Here is a 25,084-nt window from a genome sequence, read left to right as displayed (position 1 = left end):
AGTCACTAGCTCATGAACTCTGCCAATTACATGAAAGAAAACCTAATTTATGTAAGATTTTACCTGATAAATTAATTTCTTTCATATTGGCAAGAGTCCATGTAACCCACCCTGTTTATGGTGGTTATGTTTTTTGTATAAAGCACAATTATTTTTCCTGTTCCTTTTTTGATGCTTTTGACTCCTTTTTCTATCACCCCACTACTCGGCTATTCGTTAAACTGAATTGTGGGTGTGGTGAGGGGTGTATTTATAGGCATTTTGAGGTTTGGGAAACTTTGCCCCTCCTGTTCGGATTGTATATCCCATACGTCACTAGCTCATGGACTCTTGCCAATAGGAAATATATGAATTTATCAGGTGAGTTCTTACATAAATTATGTTTTTCCCCTTTTAAAATCAAGATTTGCATTCTTATGTTTTCTGCACTCACAGGGTTAAAAATGTTTTAAAATACTTTCTTTACTATTTCACGGTGACGTCTGAAATCCAGGGGTTTGAACTCAGTATGGGGTACTTAACACTTACATGATAAGGGCTATCTTCTCTGAGTATGTTTGTATATTCCATTATCAGTTCAGTCTGAGCGACTGTTACTCACAGGGGGCCTGTAAGTTTATTACCCATCTTTGGCAGGAAACCCATATTTGGGCATACACATCTGAGGGCTCCATAATGCTAATATTTACTTTGAAGTGGCCCATCGGTCTTATCTATACAAAGGTCTAAATCCTTTGTTCTCTCCTGTGTAACCAAGAAGAAAGGGGGTTGGACTGCTGTGGCTACATCCCACACAACTCATGTCAAGGGAGACATTAGCTGACCTGACACAATACTACAAAACATTTTGGATTTATAAAATTAATTATCTTACCCCATTGGGGTTAAATATTGATATTGATGTGGCAGCTCATATGTAGTTTTTTAAGGTAGCTTTTAAATTGATATATGTTTTTAAACATTATGGTGTGAATATACAAGTAGGTGATGATTATTTTTAATATGCCCTTGTTATTTTTTATATGTATTTTTTATATGCATTTTTTTTTTATATATATTTATGTTTAATAAGGGTCATCATATTAGTAAGGTTTTAAACAAAATGTCATATTTAAACATTTGTCATATAGGGATAAAAATATAGGCATGTCTATAATGTATATTATATATCAAAAACATGTATTTACTTGTATTTTAAACAGAAAAGTTTAATTGATAATGCTGGTACTTTGAAACCTGAATTAGGTCTATAGGAGTGTCTCAAGGTAGATGACACACATTTTGCCAATTACAGGCAATTAACACACAAATAAATGGTTCACATTATGGGTAGAGATCATAACCATTGTTCCTCTTGGGAAAGCCTGTCCGTTAGGGGAAACGTGTTGAGGTGTTTATAATACTTAGATGTATGATTAATATACATAAATAGACTTTTAATAGTCACCACAGGCCTGAAGGAGTACTGGGATCCGGAATTTACCTGTTGGGACGTGGTGAATTATACCGGTGTACCCTGCTGTTCCTGTGGAGACCATCATCATTTTTTATGTGCATGTTTTTAATGTGTATTTGGTAAGTGCAATTCTTACCTTGTGTTGTAGCTGTGAACCTGTCATTAAAACCACTTGAATCGAGGTTGCGCTTTTTTTCATTTTCTGTTGTATTAGCTGACCTGAAATATCAAAATTTATTTGATACATATATAGTTAATTTAATGCTATTCACAGGTACCCTGACACTGTTTTTTCACGCTGATAAGGCTGTACTTTGCACTGGGTTGGGATTTTTTCCTAAGGTGGTGTCCGATCGTAACATCAATCAGGAGATAGTAGTTCCTTCTTTGTGTCCTAACCATTCTTCGTCTAAGGAAAGTTTACTGCATAACTTGGATGTGGTTTGAGCCTTGAAATTTTATCTATCAGCTGCGAAAGATTTCAGACAGACTTCGTCCTTATTTGTGGTGTTTTCAGGGAAGCTTAGGGGACATAGGGCAACTTCTTCAACTTCTATGTTTTTTTGGTTGAGGAGTATTATCCGTTTGGCCTATGAGACAGCGGTACATAAGCCTCTCACTCAACTAGAGCTGTGGCCTCTTCTTGGGCCATTAAGAACGAGTCCTCTGTGGAGCAGATTTTTAAGGCGGCTACTTGGTCCTCCTTACATACTTTTACAAAGTTTTACAAATTTGATGTTTTTGCTTTGGCGGAAGCTGTATTTGGGAGAGAGGTTCTACAGGCTGTGCTGCCCTCAGTATAGGGTCCGCCTCCTTTTACCCTCCCGTTTTTGTTCATTTAGTGTCCTCTTGAGCTTGGGTATTTGTTCCCACAAGTAATAAATGAAGCAGTGGACTCTCCTCCCATTAAGATGGAAAACATAAATTATGCTTACCTGATAACTTCATTTACATCTGTGGGAGGAGAGTCTACTGCTCCCGCACGTTTCTATGGTGGGCTAACCTAAATTTAATTTTTTTTCTTCTGGCACCATTTATACTCTATTTCTCCTACTGTTCCTTGTTCCCTTGGCAGAATGACTGGGGATGAGGGGTGTGGGAGAGGTATTTAAGCCTTTGACTGGGGTGCCTTTGCCTCCTCCTGGTGGCAAGTTTATTTTCACAAGTAATGAATGAAGCAATGGACTATTATCAGGTAAGCATAATTTATGTTTCTCCTACATTGGTGTTTCCGGTCCACGGCTTCATCCTTACTTGTGGGATATTCTCAATCCCTACAGGAAGTGGCAAAGAGAGCACACAGCAGAGCTGTCCATATAGCTCCCCTCAGGCTCCGCCCCCCCTGTTATTCTCTTTGCCGCTTTTAACTAGTAGCATCTCCACAGGGGTGGTAAAGAGTATGTGGTGTTTAGTTGTATTTTTTTTATTCTTCTATCAAGAGTTTGTTATTTTAAAATAGTGCCGGCTTGTACTATTTACTCTGCAGCAGAAAGTGATGAAGATTTCTGCCGAGAGGAATATGATTTTAGCACCAGTAACTAAAATCCATTGCTGTTCCCACGCAGGACTGTTGAAACCAGAGAACTTCAGTTGGGGGGAACAGTTTGCAGGCTTAACTGCTTCAGGTATGATCAGTCATTTTTCTAACAAGACCTAGTAATGCTAGAAGACTGTCAGCAATCCCCTCTGGGATAGGTAAGCCATTTTTCTTAGACTCTGTATAAAATTATGGCTTATATTAAGGGCTCTATGCTGGTTGACACTATTGTGGGCTAAATCGATTGCTTTTTAGCATGTTTTCACTATAAATAAGGTGTTTTTTCAGACTTTAAAACACTTTTGGGGTTTTATTTTGCTCCTGGCACTTATTTGGACACCTATTCTAGCCTCATTTTCAGGCCTCAATTGCACAGTTGTTTTGCTTAGGCAGTTCATGCAGCTTCACGTGGGGAGTCCAGAGGCATCAGAAAAGACTCCAGAGAGGCTTATTTCTCCAACATTGGTGTGTCCGGTCCACGGCGTCATCCATTACTTGTGGGATATTCTCCTCCCCCACAGGGAAAGGCAAGGAGAGCACACAGCAAGAGCTGTCCATATAGTCTCTCCCAGGCTCCGCCCCCCCAGTCATTCTCCTTGCCGCTCTGAACAAGTAGCATCTCCTCTGGGATGGTGAGGAGTTTGTGGTGTTTAGTTGTAGTTTTTTATTCTTCTATCAAGAGTTTGTTATTTTAAAATAGTGCTGGTATGTACTATTTACTCTGAAACAGAAAGAGATGAAGAGTTCTGTTTAAAAGAGGATTATGATTTTAGCAGACAGTAACTAAAATCAGTTGCTGTTCCCACACAGGACTGTTGAGATGAGAGAACTTCAGTTGGGGGGAACAGTTTGCAGACTTTTCTGCTCAAGGTATGACTAGCCATTTTTCTAACAAGACTGTGTAATGCTGGAAGGCTGTCATTTTCCCTCATGGGGATTGGTAAGCCATTTTCTTAGTCTCAAACAGAATAAAGGGCTTATTATGGGCTATACACTGGTAGACACTCTTAAGGGCTAAATCGATTGCTTTATTTAAGTATTATATGCAGTTTGAAGTTGAATTTCACACTTTTATAACATTGGGGAACGTTTTTTAGCACCAGGCACTTGTTAAGACACCTTCCCAGTCAGGAAGGGCCTTTCTCTGTAGTAGGCAGAGCCTCATTTTTGCGCCATTTATGTGCAGTTACTTTTGAGTACAGTATATGCAGCTGCATGTGTGTGGGTCTGGAATCCACTAAAAACGTTCCTAGAAGGCTTCATTTGATATCATATACCCCCCTGGGATTGGTGAAGTCGCAGCAAAGGCTGTAGCTGGGACTGTAAGGGGGTTAAAATTAAAAACGGCTCCGGTTTCCACATTTTAAGGGTTAACAGCTTGAAAATTGGGGTGCAATACTTTGAATGCATTAAGACACTGTGGTGAAAATTTGGTAAAGATTGGATAAGTCCTTCATAGTTTTTCACATATTCAGTAATAAAGTATGCCCTGTTTAACATTTAAAGAGACAGTAACGGTTTTGTTTTAAAACGGTTTTTGTGCTTTATTAACCAGTTTAAGCCTGTTTAACATGTCTGTACCTTCAGATAGATCATGTTCTGTATGTATGGTAGCCAATGTGGTTCCCCCTTCAAATATGTGTGATAATTGTGCCATAGCGTCCAAACAAAGTAAGGACAGTACTGTCACAAATTGTAAAGTTGCCCAGGATGATTCCTCAGATGAAGGAAGTAGACATAGTTCTACATCATCTCCTTCTGTGTCTATACCAGTTATGCCCGCGCAGGCTACCCCTAGTACTTCTAGCGCGCCAATGCTTGTTACTATGCAGCAATTGACGGCAGTAATGGATAACTCCATAGCTAATATTTTATCCAAAATGCCAGCATTTCAGAGAAAGCGCGATTGCTCTGTTTTAAGCACTGTAGAGCAGGAGGGCGCTGATGATCATTTTTCTGTCATACCCTCACACCAATCTGAAGTGGCAGCGAGGGAGGGTTTGTCAGATGGGGAAATTTCTGATACAGGAAGAATTTCTCAGCAGGCAGAACCTGATGATGTGACATTTAAATCAAAATTAGAGCATCTCCGCGCATTACTTAAGGAGGTGCTATCTACTCTGGATGATTGTGACAATCTGGTAAACCCAGAAAAATTGTGCAAGATGGACAAGTTCCTTGAGGTCCCGGTGCACCCTGATGCTTTTCCGATACCTAAACGGGTGGCGGACATAGTGAATAAGGAGTGGGAGAAGCCAGGCATACCTTTTGTCCCTCCTCCTATATTTAAGAAATTGTTCCCTATGGTCGACCCCAGGAAGGACACATGGCAAACAGTCCCTAAGGTCGAGGGGGCGGTTTCTACTCTAGCCAAGCGCACGACCATTCCTATTGAGGACAATTGTGCTTTCAAAGATCCTATGGATAAAAAATTGGAGGGTTTGCTTAAAAAGATTTGTGTACAGCAAGGTTACTTCCTTTAACCTATTTCGTGCATTATTCCTGTCACTACAGCGGCGTGGTTCTGGTTCGAGGAACTGGAAAAGTCGCTCAGTAGGGAGACTCCGTATGAGGAAGTCATGGACAGAATTCACGCACTTAAGTTAGCTAATTCCTTTATTTTAGACACCGCTTTGCAGTTAGCGAGGTTATCGGCGAAAAATTCAGGGTTTACAATTGGGGCGCGTAGAGCGCTCTGGCTAAAGTCTTGGTCGGCGGATGTATCTTCCAAGACAAAATTGCTTAATACCCCTTTCAAAGGTAAGACCCTTTTTGGGCCAGAATTGAAAGAGATTATTTCAGACATCACTGAGGGAAAGGGCCATGCCCTCCCACAAGATAAACCTTTCAAGGCTAAGAATAAGTCCAATTTTCGTTCCATTCGCAATTTCAGGAACGGACCGGCTTCCAACTCGGCAGCCTCTAGACAAGAGGGTAACGCTTCCCAGACTAAACCAGCTTGGAAATCAATGCAAGGCTGGAACAAGGGTAAACAGGCCAAGAAGCCTGCTGCTGCTACCAAAACAGCATGAAGGGGTAGCCCCCGATCCGGGACCGGATCTAGTAGGGGGCAGACTCTCTCTCTTTGCTCAGGCTTAGGCAAGAGATGTTCAGGATCCCTGGACACTAGAAATAGTCTCTCAGGGTTTTCTTCTGGAGTTCAAGGAACTACCCTCAAGGGGAAGGTTCCACATGTCTAACTTATCTTCAAACCAAATAAAGAGACAGGTATTCTTACATTGTGTAGAAGACCTGTTAAAGATGGGAGTGATACACCCAGTTCCAACTGTGGAACAAGGTCGGGGGTTTTACTCAAATCTGTTTGTAGTTCCCAAAAAAGAGGGAATTTTCAGACCAATTCTGGATTTAAAAATTCTAAACAAATTTCTCAGAGTTCCATCGTTCAAATGGAAACCATTCGAACAATTTTATCTACAATCCAGGAGGGTCAATTTATGACTACCGTGGATTTAAAGGATGCGTATCTACATATTCCTATCCACAAAGATCATCCAAGGATTTTCACAAAGGTGCTAGGGTCCCTTCTAGAGGTTCTAAGACCAAGGGGTATTGCAGTGGCACCTTATCTGGACGACATTCTAATCCAAACGTCGTCTCTTTCCAAAGCAAAGGCTCATACAGACATTGTTCTAGCCTTTCTCATATCTCACGGGTGGAAGGTGAACGTAGAAAAGAGTTCCCTGTCTCCGTCGACAAGAGTTCCCTTCTTGGGAACGATAATAGATTCTTTAAAAATGAAGATCTTCCTGACAAAAGTCAGAAAGTCAAAGCTTCTAGAGCTTGTCAAGTTCTTCACTCTATTCTGCAGCCTTCCATAGCTCAGTGCATGGTAGTAGTAGGGTTGATGGTTGCAGCAATGGACATAGTTCCTTTTGCTCAAATTCATCTAAGACCATTACAACTGTGCATGCTCAAGCAGTGGAATGGGGACTATACAGACTTGTCTCCAAAGATTCAAGTAGACCAGATGACTAGAGACTCACTCCGTTGGTGGTTGTCACAGGATCACCTGTCTCAGGGAATGAGTTTCCGCAGACCAGAGTGGGTCATTGTCACGACCGACGCCAGTCTATTAGGCTGGGGCGCGGTCTGGGATTCCCTGAAAGCTCAAGGTCTATGGTCTTGGGAAGAGTCTCTTCTCACAATAAACATCCTGGAACTGAGAGCGATATTCAATGCTCTCCGGGCTTGGCCTCAACTAGCGAAGGCCGGATTCATAAGATTCCAGTCAGACAACATGACGACTGTAGCTTACATCAACCATCAGGGAGGAACAAAGAGTTCCTTGGCGATGAGAGAGGTATCCAAGATCATCAAATGGGCGGAGGATCACTCCTGCCATCTATCTGCAATTCACATCCCAGGAGTAGACAACTGGGAGGCGGATTATCTGAGTCGTCAGACTTTCCATCCGGGGGAGTGGGAACTCCACCCGGAGGTTTTTGCCCAGTTGACTCAATTATGGGACATTCCAGACATGGATCTGATGGCGTCTCGTCAGAACTTCAAGGTTCCTTGCTACGGGTCCAGATCCAGGGAACCCAAGGCGACTCTAGTGGATGCATTAGTGACGCCTTGGTCGTTCAACCTAGCTTATGCATTTCCACCGTTCCCTCTCCTTCCCAGGCTTGTAGCCAGGATCAAACAGGAGAAGGCCTCAGTGATTCTGATAGCTCCTGCGTGGCCACGCAGGACTTGGTATGCAGACCTGGTGAATATGTCATCGGCTCCACCATGGAAGCTACCTTTGAGACAGGATCTTCTAGTGCAAGGTCCATTCGAACATCCAAATCTAGTTTCTCTCCAGCTGACTGCTTGGAAATTGAACGCTTGATTTTATCCAAGCGCAGGTTTTCAGATTCAGTGATAGATACTCTGGTCCAAGCCAGAAAACCTGTGACTAGAAGGATTTACCATAAAATATGGAAAGAATATATCTGTTGGTGTGAATCCAAGGGATTCTCATGGATTAATATTCCCAGGATCCTCTCCTTTCTAACAAGAAGGTTTGGATAAGGGATTGTCAGCGAGTTCTCTAAAAGGACAGAGATCTGCTTTATCTGTCTTGTTACACAGACGACTGGCAGCTGTGCCAGATGTACAAGCTTTTGTACAGGCTTTGGTCAGAATCAAACCTGTTTACAGACTTTTGACTCCTCCCTGGAGTCTAAATTTAGTTTTTTCAGTTCTTCAAGGGGTTCCATTTGAACCCTTACATTCCATAGATATCAAGTTACTATCTTGGAAAGTTCTGTTTTTGGTTGCTATTTCTTCTGCTAGAAGAGTTTCTGAACTATCTGCTTTGCAGTGTGATCCACCCTATCTGGTGTTCCATTCAGATAAGGTTGTTTTGCGTACCAAGCCTGGTTTTCTTCCAAAAGTTGTTTCCAACAAGAATATTAACCAGGAAATAGTTGTCCCTTCTTTGTGTCCGAATCCAGTTTCAAAGAAGGAACATTTGTTACACCATTTAGATGTAGTCCGTGCTTTAAAGTTCTATTTAGAAGCAACAAAGGATTTCAGACAAAACTTCTTTTTTGTTTGTCGTTTATTCTGGTAAGAGGAGAGGACAAAAAGCTACTGCTACCTCTCTTTCTTTCTGGCTGAAAAGCATTATCCGATTGGCTTATGAGACTGCCGGACGGCAGCCTCCTGAACGAATCACAGCTCACTCTACTAGGGCTGTGGCTTCCACATGGGCCTTCAAGAACGAGGCTTCTGATGATCAGATATGTGAGGCAGCAACTTGGTCTTCTCTGCACACTTTTGCCAAATTCTACAAATTTGATACTTTTTGCTTCTTCGGAGGCTATTTTTGGGAGAAAGGTTTTGCAAGCCGTGGTGCCTTCTGTTTAGGTAACCTGATTTGCTCCCTCCCTTCATCCGTGTCCTAAAGCTTTGGTATTGGTTCCCACAAGTAATGGATGACGCCGTGGACCGGACACACCAATGTTGGAGAAAACAGAATTTATGCTTACCTGATAAATTACTTTCTCCAACGGTGTGTCCGGTCCACGGCCCGCCCTGGTTTTTTAATCAGGTTTGAAAAATTTCTCTCTCTATACACTACAGTCACCACGGCACCCTATAGTTTCTCCTTTTTTTCTCCTAACCGTCGGTCGAATGACTGGGGGGGCGGAGCCTGGGAGGGACTATATGGACAGCTCTTGCTGTGTGCTCTCCTTGCCTTTCCCTGTGGGGGAGGAGAATATCCCACAAGTAATGGATGACGCCGTGGACCGGACACACCGTTGGAGAAAGTAATTTATCAGGTAAGCATAAATTCTGTTTTCCTACTAAAATAATCCCTAAGGAAGGTAAAGGCCACAGTGGAAGCTGTGGCATAGTACTGTAGTGTTTTTAACAGGTTAATTGGTGTTATTAGCTCCGGTTTGGGCATTAAGGGGTTAATTGGTCTGAAAATTTGTGTGCAATCATTTCAAAGCATTAAGACACTGTGGTGAAAATTTCATTAAAATCGGATGTTTATTTGATGTTTTTTTGATGTTTTAGTAATAAAGTGTGCACTTTTATTATTTAAAGACACAGTAACGTTTTTGTCAAAAATAATTTTTATTGCATTGAAGATCTGTTTAAGTCTGTCAAACATGTCTGACCCTTCAGATAACCTATGTTCTGTATGTTCAAAGGCCAAGGTGGTTCCCCCATTAAATTTATGTGTGAAGTGTGCCATAGTGTCCAAACAGCTTAAGGACCGTACAATCACGCTTAAAGATATAGCCCAAGATGATTCTTTAGCTGAAGGTAGTGAGGATAGCTAACTATCCTCTCCTTCTGTGTCAACACCAGCTATGCCCGCGCAAGCGATGCCCAGTACATCTAGCGCACCAATTGCGATTACTATGCAACAGTTAGCAGCAGTAATGGATAATTCTCTCGCAGCATTTTTATCCAAACTTCCAGCTTTTCCTAGGAAGCGTGATTGCTCAGTTTTAAATACAGAAAATGAGCAAGCAGACTTAGAGGATAATTTATCTGTAGTGCCCTCACATCAATCTGACTTGGCGGTGAGGGAGAGCCTGTCTGAGGGAGAAATTTCTGACACAGTAAAAGTTTCTCAGCAGGCAGAGCCTGATACCATAGCATTTAAATTTAAGCTTGAACACCTCCGCGCTCTACTTCAGGAGGTCCTAGCTACTCTTGATGATTGTGACCCTTTGGTGGTCCCACAAAAATTGTGTAAAATGGATAAATTCTTAGAGGTCCCAGTACACACTGATGCGTTTCCGATACCTAAGAGGGTGGCGGATATAGTGAATAAGGAGTGGGAGAAGCCAGGTGTACCTTTTGTTCCCCCTCCTATATTTAAGAAAATGTTCCCCATTGTTGACTTCAGAAGGGACGCGTGGCAGACGGTCCCTAATGTAGAGGGGGCAGTTTCAACGCTAGCTAAGCGCACAACTATACCAATAGAAGACAGTTGCGCTTTCAAAGATCCTATGGATAAAAAATTAGAAGGTTTACTTAAGAAAATTTTTGTTCAACAAGGTTTTCTTCTTCAACCAATGTCTTGCATTATTCCTGTAACCACTGCAGCTGCTTTTTGGTTTGAGGAATTAGAAAACTCGCTCCAGAAGGAGACTTCTTATGATGAAGTCATGGATAGAATTCATGCCCTGAAGTTGGCTAATTCTTTCATTACAGATGCCGCTTTTCAGTTAGCTAAATTAGCGGCGAAAAATTCTGGTTTCGCAATAGTATCGCGTAGGGCGCTTTGGCTAAAATCGTGGTCGGCGGATGTGTCGTCCAAAACAAAATTGCTTAATATTCCTTTCAAGGGTAAGACCCTATTCGGGCCAGAGTTGAAAGAAATTATTTCAGATATCACTGGGGGAAAGGGCCATGTCTTCCACAGGGATAGACCTTTCAAAGCTAAAAATAAGTCTAATTTTCGTTCCTTTCACAATTTCAGGAACGGACCGGCTTCTACCTCTACAGCCACTAGGCAAGAGGGTAACGCACCCCAGCCCAAACCAGCATGGAAACCATTGCAAGTCTGGAACAAGGGTAAACAGGCCAAAAAGCCTGCTGCTGCTACCAAGACAGCATGAAGGGGTAGCCCCCGATCCGGGACCGGATCTAGTAGGGGACAGACTTTCTCTCTTTGCTCAGGCCTGGGCAAGAGATGTTCCGGACCCCTGGGCACTAGAAATTGTCTCTCAGGGGTATCTTCTAGAATTCAAGGACCTTCCTCCAAGGGGAAGGTTCCACATGTCTCGCTTATCTTTAGACCAGATAAAGAGACAGGCATTCTTACGTTGCGTAGAAGACCTTTTAAAAATGGGAGTGATAAACCCAGTTCCAACAGCAGAACAAGGACTGGGATTTTACTCAAACCTGTTTGTAGTTCCCAAAAAGGAAGGAACTTTCAGGCCAATTCTGGATTTAAAGATCCTAAACAAATTCCTCAGAGTTCCATCATTCAAAATGGAAACCATTCGGACAATTTTACCAATGATCCAGGAGGGTCAATATATGACTACAGTGGACTTAAAGGATGCGTACCTGCATATTCCTATCCACAAAGATCACCATCAATTTCTGAGGTTCGCCTTTCTGGACAAGCATTACCAGTTCGTGGCTCTTCCCTTCGGATTGGCCACTGCTCTCAGAATTTTCACAAAGGTGCTAGGGTCCCTTCTAGCGGTGCTAAGGCCAAGGGGCATTGCAGTAGCACCTTACCTAGACAACATTTTAATACAGGCGTCGTCCTTTCACAAAGCAAGGGCTCATACGGACATTGTTCTAGCCTTTCTAAGGTCTCACGGGTGGAAGGTGAACATAGAAAAATGTTCTCTGTCCCCGTTCACAAGGGTTCCCTTCCTGGGAACAATAATAGACTCGGTAGAAATGAAAATCTTTCTGACAGAGGTCAGGAAATTAAAACTTTTGAACACTTGTCGAGTTCCTTTTGCTCGAATTCGTTTAAGACCATTGCAACTGTGCATGCTCAAACAATGGAATGGGGATTATGCAGATTTGTTTCCCCAGATTCAGATGGACCAGCAAACCAGAGACTCACTCCTCTGGTGGTTGTCTCAGGATCACCTGTCTCAGGGAATGAGTTTCCGAAGACCGGAGTGGATCATTGTCACGACCGACGCCAGCCTCTTAGGCTGGGGCGCGGTCTGGAAGTCCCTGAAGGCTCAGGGTCTATGGTCTTGGGAAGAATCTCTTCTCCCGATTAAACATTTTGGAATTGAGAGCGATATTCAATGCGCTCCAGGCATGGCCTCAACTAGCGGAGACCAAATTCATCAGATTTCAGTCGGACAACATGACTGTAGCGTACATCAATCATCAGGGGGGAACAAAGAGTTCCCTGGCGATGAGGGAGGTATCCAAGATCATTAAATGGGCAGAGGATCACTCCTGCCATCTATCAGCAATTCACATCCCAGGAGTGGACAACTGGGAAGCGGATTATCTGAGTCGTCAGACTTTCCATCCGGGGGAGTGGGAACTCCACCCGGAGGTTTTTTGCTCAGCTGACCCAGCTATGGGGCATTCCAGATCTGGATCTGATGGCGTCATGTCAGAACTCCAAAGTTACACGTTACGGGTCCAGGTCCAGGGATCCCAAGGCGACATTGGTAGATGCCTTAGTAGCGCCTGGGTCGTTCAATCTAGCTTATGTCTTTCCACCGTTTCCCCTTCTCCCCCGGCTAGTAGCCAAGATCAAACAGGAGAAGGCTTCGGTAATTCTGATAGCTCCTGCGTGACCACGCAGGACTTGGTATGCAGACCTGGTGAATATGTCATCTGTTCCACCATGGAAGCCGCCTTTGAGGCAGGACCTTCTAATTCAAGGTCCATTCGAACATCCAAACCTAGTTTCTCTGCAACTGACTGCTTGGAGATTGAACGCTTGATTCTAGCTAAGCGTGGGTTTTCGGAATCAGTTATAGATACTCTGATCCAGGCTAGAAAGCCTGTCACCAGGAAAATTTACCATAAGATATGGCGGAAATATCTTTGCTGGTGCGAATCCAAGGGTTACTCATGGAGTAAGATTAGGATTCCAAGGATACTATCTTTTCTCCAAGAAGGATTGGAGAAAGGTCTGTCAGCTAGTTCTTTAAAGGGACAGTTATCTTCTCTGTCTGTTTTGTTACACAAGCGTCTGGCAGCCATGCCAGATATTCAGGCGTTTGTACAGGCTTTAGTCAGAATCAAGCCTGTCTACAGACCTGTGGCTCCTCCATGGAGTCTAAATTTAGTTCTTTCAGTTCTTCAAGGGGTTCCGTTTGAACCTCTACATTCCATAGATATCAAGTTACTATCTTGGAATGTTTTGTTTTTAGTAGCTATTTCTTCTGCTAGAAGAGTCTCTGAATTGTCTGCTTTGCAGTGTAATTCACCCTATCTGGTGTTTCATACAGATAAGGTCGTTTTACGTACCAAACCTGGTTTTCTTCCAAAAGTGGTTTCCAATAAGAATATCAACCAGGAAATAGTTGTTCCTTCTCTGTGTCCTAATCCAGTTTCTAACAAGGAACGTCTGTTACACAATCTTGATGTGGCTGAAAAGCATCATCCGGTTGGCTTATGAGACTGCTGGAAGGCAGCCTCCTGAACGAATTACAGCTCACTCTACTAGAGCTGTGGCTTCCACATGGGCTTTCAAGAATGAGGCTTCTGTTGAACAGATTTGTAAGGCAGCGACTTGGTCTTCACTGCATACGTTTACCAAATTTTACAAATTCGATACTTTTGCTTCTTCGGAGGCTATTTTTGGGAGAAAGGTTTTGCAAGCAGTGGTGCCTTCCGTTTAGGTTACCTGACTTGTTCCCTCCCTTCATCCGTGTCCTAAAGCTTTGGTATTGGTTCCCACAAGTAAGGATGAAGCCGTGGACCGGATACACCAATGTAGGAGAAAACAGAATTTATGTTTACCTGATAAATTTCTTTCTCCTACGGTGTATCCGGTTCACGGCCCGCCCTGGCATTTTGGTCAGGTTTAAATTTATTTTTTGTAAACTACAGTCACCACTGCACCCTATGGTTCTCCTTTTTCTCCTAACCGTCGGTCGAATGACTGGGGGGGGGGGGGGGGAGCCTGAGGGGAGCTATATGGACAGCTCTGCTGTGTGCTCTCTTTCCAACTTCCTGTAGGGATTGAGAATATCCCACAAGTAAGGATGAAGTCGTGGACCGGATACACCGTAGGAGAAAGAAATTTATCAGGTAAACATAAATTCTGTTTTTTCTACCTCTCCCTACTGCTCGGCTATATATTAACTAGAGAGGAGTAAAGTTTGGAGGAATTGAAAGCTCTTGTGAGGGTTCTTGATTTCCACCTGCTGACAGGAAATTTAACCCATGTTATGGACACCCCTCAATCCGAAAGAAAGTAATTACTGAAAATATATTAACTGTTTTTGTATGTTCTTTATTTACATTTAAACTTATTTTTAAATTGTTTACTCTCTACTATGTGGCGCATAATAGATTGACTATGGAGGTTAACAACCTTTTTTTTTTTTTTAAAAAAAAAAAAAGCTGGACAGTGACAACTTGACATTAAAGGCCAGACCCCCTCCAGATATTGCCAATAGCACCGCACCGTCACCGGCTCATAAGGTGCAGCGGAGTGTTTCAGCAAATCCAAAGCAGCGGAGACTCAGTGACCAGGGTGAGTGCTGCCACTTTTTCATATTCTTTAAGAAAACTTTTTTTATTTTTGATCTAAGGTTATTACTTGCATATATTTTTTTGTTTTTGATACATGGTGTTCTTACTAGTAAGATACAATCTCAAGATTTGACTTGTTAGACAGGTCAGATTATGTCTTTGGGGTTAAGTCAGACTGTTGAGTCATTATTCCAGTTTTAAGTGCTATATATTAAATTTCCATTTTAGACCACAAGTAGATATCTTAGGGTATGTGGTTTGTTTTTTACATGGAATTATTTTGTTTCCTATGGTTTAATAAATTTGAAGGATATGTTTGCAGCAAAGCTAATGTCAATATTAACACCACATGCTTCAGATAGAGTATGCTACTTTGAGACTATTTAATTTACTTATGTTATCAGATTTACTTTATTTTATTTCTATCCTTTGTTGAAACTCATACCTTGGTAGACTCAGGAACTGGTGTGGCTGCCAACAAAAGCCTCTTGTCATTGACTCACCAGATGTGTTCATCTAGGTCCCAGTAGTGCATTACTACTCTGGAGATGACTTCTATGTGCTTTGCAGGGGTGAAACATAGCTAAATGCAAGCAATAGTAAAATGCTCAAAAACATTAGGGCATTTTCTTTTAACAATTTGATGTCTGTTTTTAAAGACCATTTGTACACAGAGTATAATGGCTTTAATATATATTTTTTTAATACAAAAATAGTGCTTCTTTACTTGAGCATGATAGACATTTAAATAACTGAAATGGATTTTAGTATGCTGTAAACTAATATTTTCTTATTATAGAGTTACATATACATCTATATGTAGAACTTTCCGTGCGTCCTTTTCTATAGTGTGGTGGTTTTATCTGCAGGGTAAGCCTTTGGGTACTCCATTTAAAATATTAAATAGAAATAATTCCCTATACCTTAACTCTTAGCAGTTTCCTCTTTATATAAATGTTAACCAATTTAATTGTTTAAATTTTGGACTGAACCCTTTTAACACTACTCCCTCACATCTCTTTTTAAAAACATCATTATCCATAATACCCATTACTCTCACGCAATTTTCTTATAACTGTCCCAATCCAAAAACCAACAGCTAGAAAATAACCATACTGTACCATCTCACCCTACATTTCCTTCCTCAGATAGGGAGAGTACACAGCTTAATTCCTTACTGTTGGGAAATATAACACCTGGCCACCAGACGGAGGCAAAGACACCCCAGCCAAAGGCTTAAATATCCCTCCCACTTCCTCATTACCCCAGTCATTCTTTGCCTTTCATCACATTAGGAGGTGGCAGAGAAGTGCCAGAAGAGTCGAAGAGTCCTGAAATGGGGTATCTGCCCTTCGAGAGAGGACTGGAGTTTTATGTAGTCATGTCAACCTCTCAGTGAGTGTATTTATGAAAGTTAGAGTCTGGAGATGCAGGGAAAGTTTTTCTGCGAAACCATCCAGACTACTGCTAACAGCTAACAGCTCCTAAGCAATCAGTGTTGACGAATTTCACTGCCTGCTTTCTCTCACTCAAGTCCATGTCAGGAGTGCTGCTATAAGACTGTCACACTTAAGAGGCTGTGTTCTGTTTCACAGCATGGATCCTGGAGGTAAGATTGTTTCAATTTTTACACATAAAATGCTATAACTGGGTCACAGTGTGGCTCCTTTATACCTTGATAGGATCCAGGGTTAATTTCCTCTGAAGGGGGTTTATTGAACAGTTGGGTTAATTAATCAGTGTATTCATTATTTACATGCTGCTTTGTGTGATTTTTTTTCCCCTGGGCTGATAAGACTGTGTTTTTTGCTGGAACAAACGGGTTTCATTTTTAAGTTTCACTATTGTTTTTGAAAGTGTTGCACAGCTCCTATTACTTACTGTACTTGTAATAACAGGGGAAGTACTGGCTTGCACTCCATGTGACCGGGTGTGGTCTATGTTAATTTCCTCCATTCCGGCTGATACTTGAACCTCTGTTTCCTCTGTTAACTGTCTGGGTCTAGGAGGTGGTGAGTGCCCCAGCCATTGGGAGTATAAAGGTGCAGTTTTCTATAATAAAAAACATTTTTGTGTCCTTCTGTGGGTATAACCTGAGCTATTGAGGACTCTGACATGTTAGAAGGTACTCCTTCTGTACTAAATCATACCTGTTTATATTGTGAGTCAATTATGTTCCACATCCTTTAACACCGTTAAAAAGTCTAAAAAGGGAGACAAGCCTGCTAAGGCTCTTAGTCCCTCTGAGCCATCTACCTCTCAGGACTCGGCGTCCCCTGAGATTACTACCCTTGCTACATTATCCGCTCCACATGCAGTTCCCCGTAGCGCATCCGGAGACTGCCTTCCTGCAGACTTTGCAGTGCAGTTACAAACGGCGGTGTCTGCGGCCCTCAGTGCATTACCTCGGTCTAACAAACTTAAGAGAAAGGTTAAACATAGCTCTCCGGACCCGGAGTCGTCTAAATATTTATTGGATTTAGCTATTATGTCCCAGTTATCCGATGATGAGTTAACCTCTGTAGTTTCAGAGGGTGAACTTTCCGGGTTGGAGTCCTTAGCGTCTAAGCTTCCTGCTGCAGAGGAACCGTCCTTTAGATTTAAAATTTAGCACTGTCTACGTTAGAGAGAGAAGGGGCAGATTCCTTCTCTCGAATCTGTCTACCAGACCAGAAAAGAGGGATGCCTTTTTAGAGTGCGTTCGTGATCTATCCTCCTTTAGTAGTTGTTGTCCCGGTGCCTATCAAAAAAAGAGGTTTGGGGTTTTATTCAAACCTTTTCTCTTGTTAAGTGTATCCAGTCCACGGATCATCCATTACTTATGGGATATTAACTCCTCCCCAACAGGAAGTGCAAGAGGATTCACCCAGCAGAGCTGCTATATAGCTCCTCCCCTAACTGCCATTACCAGTCATTCTCTTGCACCCAACGAATAGATAGGATGTGTGAGAGGACTGTGGTGATTATACTTGGTTTCATACCTTCAATCAAAAGTTTGTTATTTTATAATAGCACCGGAGTGTGTTATTCCTTCTCTGGTAGAATTTGAAGAAGAATCTACCTGAGTTTTTCTATGATTTTAGCCGGAGTAGTTAAGATCATATTGCTGTTTCTCGGCCATCTGAGGAGAGGTAAACTTCAGATCAGGGGACAGCGGGCAGATTAATCTGCAAAGAGGTATGTAGCAGCTTATTATTTTCTGACAATGGAATTGATGAGAAAATTCTGCCATACCGATATAATGTAAACTCAGCCTTAAATGCAGTAGCAGCAACTGGTATCAGGCTGTCATGCATGTATATTTTACACTTCAGTATTCTGGGGAATGGCACTTCACTGGAATTATACTGTATGCATAAAACTTTAGCCTAATTTGCAGGGACTAGCAACAGGCTTTTTAATAACACTCAATTTATTAATGTTAAACGTTTTTTGCTGGCATGTAAAATCGTTTAATTTTCTGAGGTACTGGGTGAAAAAATGTTTTGGGCACTATTTTTTTCCACTTGGCAGTCGTTTTATTTAATTTATGACAGTTTACTGATCTCTCTCACTGTTATGTGTGAGGGGGAGGGACCTTTTTTGGTGCTTTTGCTACGCATCAAAAAATTCAGTCAGAAGTTTATTGTCTTCCCTGCATGATCCGGTTCATCTCTACAGAACTCAGGGGTCTTCAAAACTTGTTTTGAGGGAGGTAATCACTCACAGCAGAGCTGTGAGATTGTAGTTGACTGTGATAAAAAAAAACAAAAAACGTTTATTTCTGTATTTTTTTTTTTTTTCTGCTATCAGGGTTAGTTATCCTTTGCTAATGGGAGCAATCCTTTGCTAAAATTGTGTTTTTTACAAAGATTTGATGCTATAACTTTTCAGTTTATTAATTTTCAACTGTCATAACTTTTTCTGTGCTTCTTATAGGCACAGTACGTTTTCATATTATAGTAAATTACTTGAAAAGTATTTCCAAGTTGCTAGTTTATTTGCTAGTGTGTTAAACATGTCTGATTCAGAGGAAGATATCTGTGCTATATGTGCTAAAGCCAAAGTGGAGCCCAATAGAAATTTATGTACGAACTGTATTGATGCTACTTTAAATAAAAGTCAATCTGTACAAATAGAACATATTTCACCAAACAACGAGGGGAGAGTTATGCCGACTAACTCGCCTCACGTGTCAGTACCTGCATCTCCCGCTCGGGAGGTGCGTGATATTGTAGCGCCGAGTACATCTGGGCGGCCATTACAAATCACATTACAGGATATGGCTACTGTTATGACTGAAGTTTTGGCTAAATTACCAGAACTAAGAGGTAAGCGTGATCACTCTGGGGTGAGAACAGAGTGCGCTGATAATATTAGGGCCATGTCAGACACTGCGTCACAATTTGCAGAACATGAGGACGGAGAGCTTCATTCTGCTGGTGACGGTTCTGATCCAAACAAACTGGATTCAGATATTTCAAATTTTAAATTTAAGCTGGAAAACCTCCGTGTATTACTAGGGGGAGGTGTTAGCGGCTCTGAATGATTGTAACACAGTTGCAATACCAGAGAAAATGTGTAGGTTGGATAAATATTTTGCGGTACCGGCGAGTACTGACGTTTTTCCTATACCTAAGAGACTTACTGAAATTGTTACTAAGGAGTGGGATAGACCCGGTGTGCCGTTCTCACCCCCACCACACGGGACTTATGGCAAACGGTCCCTAAGGTGGAGGGAGCAGTTTCTACTTTAGCAAAGCGTACCATTATCCCGGTGGAGGATAGCTGTGCCTTTTCAGATCCAATGGATAAAAAGTTAGAGGGTTACCTTAAGAAAATGTTTGTTCAACAAGGTTTTATATTGCAACCTCTTGCATGCATTGCGCCTGTCACGGCTGCAGCAGCATTTTGGTTTGAGTCTCTGGAAGAGACACTTGAATCAGCTCCATTAGATGAGATTACACACAAGCTTAAAGCCCTTAAGTTAGCTAACTCATTTATTTCAGATGCCGTAGTGCATTTAACTAAACTTACGGCTAAGAATTCCGGATTTGCCATTCAGGCACGCAGAGCACTGTGGCTAAAATCCTGGTCAGCTGACGTTACTTCTAAATCCTAAATTGCTTAATATACCTTTCAAAGGGCAGACCTTATTCGGGCCCGGGTTGAAAGAAATTATCGCTGACATTACAGGAGGTAAAGGCCATGCCCTGCCTCAAGACAGAGCCAAACCTAAGGCTAGACAGTCTAATTTTCGTTCCTTTCGTAATTTCAAAGCAGAAGCAGCATCAACTTCCTCTGCACCAAAACAGGAAGGAGCTGTTGCTCGCTACAGACAAGGCTGGAGACCTAACCAGTCCTGGAACAAGGGCAAGCAGGCCAGGAAACCTGCTGCTGCCCCTAAGACAGCATGAATCGAGGGCCCCCGATCCGGGAACGGATCTAGTGGGGGGCAGACTTTCTCTCTTCGCCCAGGCTTGGGCAAGAGATGTCCAGGATCCCTGGGCGTTAGAGATCATATCTCAGGGATACCTTCTAGACTTCAAATTCTCTCCCCCAAGAGGGAGATTTCATCTGTCAAGGTTGTCAACAAACCAAATAAAGAAAGAGGCGTTTCTACGCTGCGTACAAGATCTTTTATTAATGGGAGTGATCCATCCGGTTCCGCGGTCGGAACAAGGACAAGGGTTTTACTCAAATCTGTTTGTGGTTCCCAAAAAAGAGGGAACTTTCAGGCCAATCTTGGATTTAAAGATCCTAAACAAATTCCTATGAGTTCCATCGTTCAAAATGGAAACTATTCGGACAATTTTACCCATGATCCAAAAGGGTCAGTACATGACCACAGTGGATTTAAAGGATGCTTACCTTCACATACCGATTCACAAAGATCATTACCGGTATCTAAGGTTTGCCTTTCTAGACAGGCATTACCAGTTTGTAGCTCTTCCATTCGGATTGGCTACGGCTCCGAGAATCTTCACAAAGGTTCTGTGTGCTCTTCTGGCGGTACTAAGACCGGGAGGAATTGCGGTAGCTCCATACCTAGACGACATTCTGATACAAGCTTCAAGCTTTCAAACTGCCAAGTCTCATACAGAGTTAGTACTGGCATTTCTAAGGTCGCATGGATGGAAGGTGAACGAAAAGAAGAGTTCTCTCTTTCCACTCACAAGAGTTCCCTTCTTGGGGACTCTTATAGATTCTGTAGAAATGAAGATTTACCTGACAGAAGACAGGTTAACAAAGCTTCAAAATGCATGCCGTGTCCTTCATTCCATTCAACACCCGTCAGTAGCTCAATGCATGGAGGTGATCGGCTTAATGGTAGCAGCAATGGACATAGTACCCTTTGCACGTCTACATCTCAGACCGCTGCAATTGTGCATGCTAAGTCAGTGGAATGGGGATTACTCAGACTTGTCCCCTACTCTGAATCTGGATCAAGAGACCAGAAATTCTCTTCTATGGTGGCTTTCTCGGCCACATCTGTCCAGGGGGATGCCATTCAGCAGGCCGGACTGGACAATTGTAACAACAGACGCCAGCCTACTAGGTTGGGGCGCTGTCTGGAATTCTCTGAAGGCTCAGGGACAATGGAATCAGGAGGAGAGTCTCCTACCAATAAACATTCTGGAATTGAGAGCAGTTCTCAATGCCCTTCTGGCTTGGCCCCAGTTAACAACTCGGGGGTTCATCAGGTTTCAGTCGGACAACATCACGACTGTAGCTTACATCAACCATCAGGGAGGGACAAGAAGCTCCCTAGCAATGATGGAAGTATCAAAGATAATTCGCTGGGCAGAGTCTCACTCTTGCCACCTGTCAGCAATCCACATCCCGGGAGTGGAGAACTGGGAGGCGGATTTCTTAAGTCGTCAGACTTTTCATCCGGGGGAGTGGGAACTTCATCCGGAGGTCTTTGCCCAAATACTTCGACGTTGGGGCAAACCAGAGATAGATCTCATGGCGTCTCGACAGAACGCCAAGCTTCCTCGTTACGGGTCCAGATCCAGGGATCCGGGAGCGGTTCTGATAGATGCTTTGACAGCACCTTGGACCTTCGGGATGGCTTATGTGTTTCCACTCTTCCCGATGCTTCCTCGATTGATTGCCAGAATCAAACAGGAGAGCATCAGTGATTCTAATAACGCCTGCATGGCCACGCAGGACTTGGTATGCAGATCTAGTGGACATGTCATCCTGTCCACCTTGGTCGCTACCTCTGAAACAGGACCTTCTGATCCAGGGTCCCTTCAAACATCAAAATCTAATTTCTCTGAAGCTGACTGCTTGGAAATTGAACGCTTGATTTTATCAAAACGTGGTTTTTCTGAGTCAGTTATTGATACCTTAATACAGGCTAGGAAGCCTGTTACCAGAAAGATTTACCATAAGATATGGCGCAAATACTTATATTGGTGCGAATCCAAGAGTTACTCATGGAGTAAGGTTAGGATTCCGAGGATATTGTCTTTTCTACAAGAAGGTTTAGAAAAGGGTTTATCCGCTAGTTCCTTAAAGGGACAGATTTCAGCTCTGTCCATTCTTTTACACAAACGTCTGTCAGAAGTTCCGGACGTTCAAGCTTTTTGTCAGGCTTTAGCTAGGATCAAGCCTGTGTTTAAAACTGTTGCTCCACCATGGAGTTTGAACTTAGTTCTTAATGTTTTACAGGGGGTTCCGTTTGAACCCCTTCATTCCATTGATATCAAGTTGTTATCTTGGAAAGTTCTGTTTTTAATGGCGATTTCCTCGGCTCAAAGAGTCTCTGAGTTATCTGCCTTACATTGTGATTCTCCTTATCTGATTTTTCATTCAGACAAGGTAGTTCTGCGTACTAAACCTGGGTTCCTACCTAAGGTGGTCACTAACAGGAATATCAATCAAGAGATTGTGGTTACATCTTTGTGTCCTAATCCTTCTTCGAAAAAGGAACGTCTGCTACACAATCTAGATGTAGTCCGTGCCCTGAAATTTTATCTACAGGCAACTAAGGATTTTCGACAAACGTCTTCCCTGTTTGTCGTTTATTCTGGTCAGAGGAGAGGTCAAAAAGCTTCGGCTACCTCTCTCTCCTTTTGGCTTCGTAGCATAATACGGTTAGCCTATGAGACTGCTGGACAGCAGCCTCCTGAAAGAATTACAGCACATTCTACTAGAGCTGTGGCTTCCACTTGGGCCTTTAAGAATGAGGCTTCTGTTGAACAGATTTGCAAGGCTGCAACTTGGTCTTCTCTTCATACTTTTTCCAAATTTTACAAATTTGACACTTTTGCTTCTTCGGAGGATGTTTTTGGGAGAAAGGTTCTTCAGGCAGTGGTTCCTTCCGTATAAAGAGCCTGCCTGTCCCTCCCGTCATCCGTGTACTTTAGCTTTGGTATTGGTATCCCATAAGTAATGGATGATCCGTGGACTGGATACACTTAACAAGAGAAAACATAATTTATGCTTACCTGATAAATTTATTTCTCTTGTAGTGTATCCAGTCCACGGCCCGCCCTGTCACTTTAAGGCAGGTAATTTTTCCATTAAACTACAGTCACCACTGTACCTTATGGTTTTCCTTTCTCTGCATGTTTTCGGTCGAATGACTGGTAATGGCAGTTAGGGGAGGAGCTATATAGCAGCTCTGCTGGGTGAATCCTCTTGCACTTCCTGTTGGGGAGGAGTTAATATCCCATAAGTAATGGATGATCCGTGGACTGGATACACTACAAGAGAAATACATTTATCAGGTAAGCATAAATTATGTTTTCGTGGTCCCAAAGAAGGTCCAATTCTGGACCTAAAGTGCTTAAACAAATTTCTCAGTGTCCCTTCTTTCACAAGGTCCATCCTTCCTTTAATTCAGGAAGGCTAGTTTATGACCACTATAAATCTGAAGGACACTTACCTTCATGTTCCAATCCACAGGGAACACTTTCAGTTCCTGAGGTTTGCATTCCTGGACCAACACTTTCAGTTCATTTCCCTTCCGTTTGGCCTAGCTACTGCTCCAAGAATCTAAGAAGGTTCTGGGGGCTCTTCTAGACGTATTTTTGGACAATATTATGGTGCAAGCACCATCCTTTCGTCTTGCGAGAGTCCCTTCTCAGTCATCTTCAATCACATGGATGGAAGATAAACTTGGAAAAGTGTTCTCTTATCCCAAGTACCAGGGTGGAATTCCTGGGTACTATAATAGACTCAATATCCATGAGGATATTTCTAACAGACCAGAGACGTTGCAAGTTAAAGGGACAGTATACACTCATTTTCTTATAACTGCATGTACTAGACACTACTATAAAGAACAAGATGCACAGATACGGATATAAAAATCCAGTATAAAACGGTTTAAAAACTTACTTAGAAGCTCTCAGTTTAGCTCTGTTGAAAAGGTAGGTGGAAAGCCCACTGCAAGCGGGAAATACGACACTCCCCCCTCCCCCTTCTTTTGCATATGAAAAGACCCTTTACACAAACAGAAGCAAGCTGGAGAAGATAGCTGACGGTATTCACATAAAACTTTGGAGCTTGGTTAGGAGTCTGAAAATCAGAGCAATTTTATTTAAAAATAAGCAAAACTATACATTTAAAAAAACCAAAAAACTTTATGGGCTATATAAATAGATCATCTACAAAACATTTATGCAAAGAAAAAAATGAGTGTATAATGGCCCTTTAAGTTCAGCATGTCTTGCCCTCTGGGACCGCCTTGAGTCCCTCTGTGGCTCAGTGTATGGAGGTGATTGGTCTCATGGTGTCCTGCATGGACATCATTCCTTTTGCCAGGTTCTGTCTCAGACCTTTACAACTGTGCATGCTGCGTCAGTGGAATGGCGATCATTCAGATCTGTCTCAACAGATTATATTAGACAGCCGGTCGAGAGAATTGCTCTCTTGGTAGCTCTGTCCAGATCATCTGTCCAGAGGGGCATGCTTCTTAAGACCATCCTGGGAGTTTGTGACTACGGACGCAAGCCTATCCGGATGGGGTGCTAGGACTAATGTTTCTCCTACTTTTCCTTATTCCCTTGGCAGAATGATTGGGGTAATGAGGAAGTGGGAGAGATATTTAAGCCTTTGGCTGGGGTGTCTTTGCCCCCTCCTGGTGGCCAGGTATTGAATTTCCCAACAGTAAGGAATGAAGCCAATGACTCTCCCTATCAGGAAGGAAAGGAATTTATCTGGTAAGCATAAATTGTTTTTTACACAAACTCCTTTCTGAATAATGTCCTCAAAACGACTCTCAAAAATGTAAAACTTCAGATGATGATAATGTCATTTAGGAGACTCATTTTATGATACATTATATGCCCCTAGGGATCAGTTGTGAATAAACATTCCCTTTATATTAGTTTCAAAATCAGTTTTAAAAAAGATTTTTGATGTAAGAATTTTTTTTTTAAAATTATTTCATATGCATAACAGATTTGTTTTTGTAGTTT

At 42.3% G+C, this 25,084-nt stretch overlaps 1 protein-coding gene across 1 annotated transcript in view; it reads left to right on the top strand.

Annotated features, from left to right (window-relative positions):
* Positions 1–25,084, top strand: part of MARK2 (microtubule affinity regulating kinase 2) — a gene marked incomplete at its 5' end in the record, with an annotated part of 681,669 nt that overhangs the window by 242,628 nt on the left and 413,957 nt on the right. Inside the window, 1 exon segment of the mRNA XM_053720068.1 lies at positions 14,538–14,670. Coding sequence (XP_053576043.1) covers positions 14,538–14,670 — 133 coding nt within the window.

This window comes from Bombina bombina, chromosome 7, assembly GCF_027579735.1.
Source record: "Bombina bombina isolate aBomBom1 chromosome 7, aBomBom1.pri, whole genome shotgun sequence".
NCBI classification, from domain to species: Eukaryota; Metazoa; Chordata; class Amphibia; order Anura; family Bombinatoridae; genus Bombina; species Bombina bombina.
The sequence above is the reverse complement of the archived record's forward strand: the minus strand, read 5'-3'. Positions and strand labels throughout refer to the sequence as shown.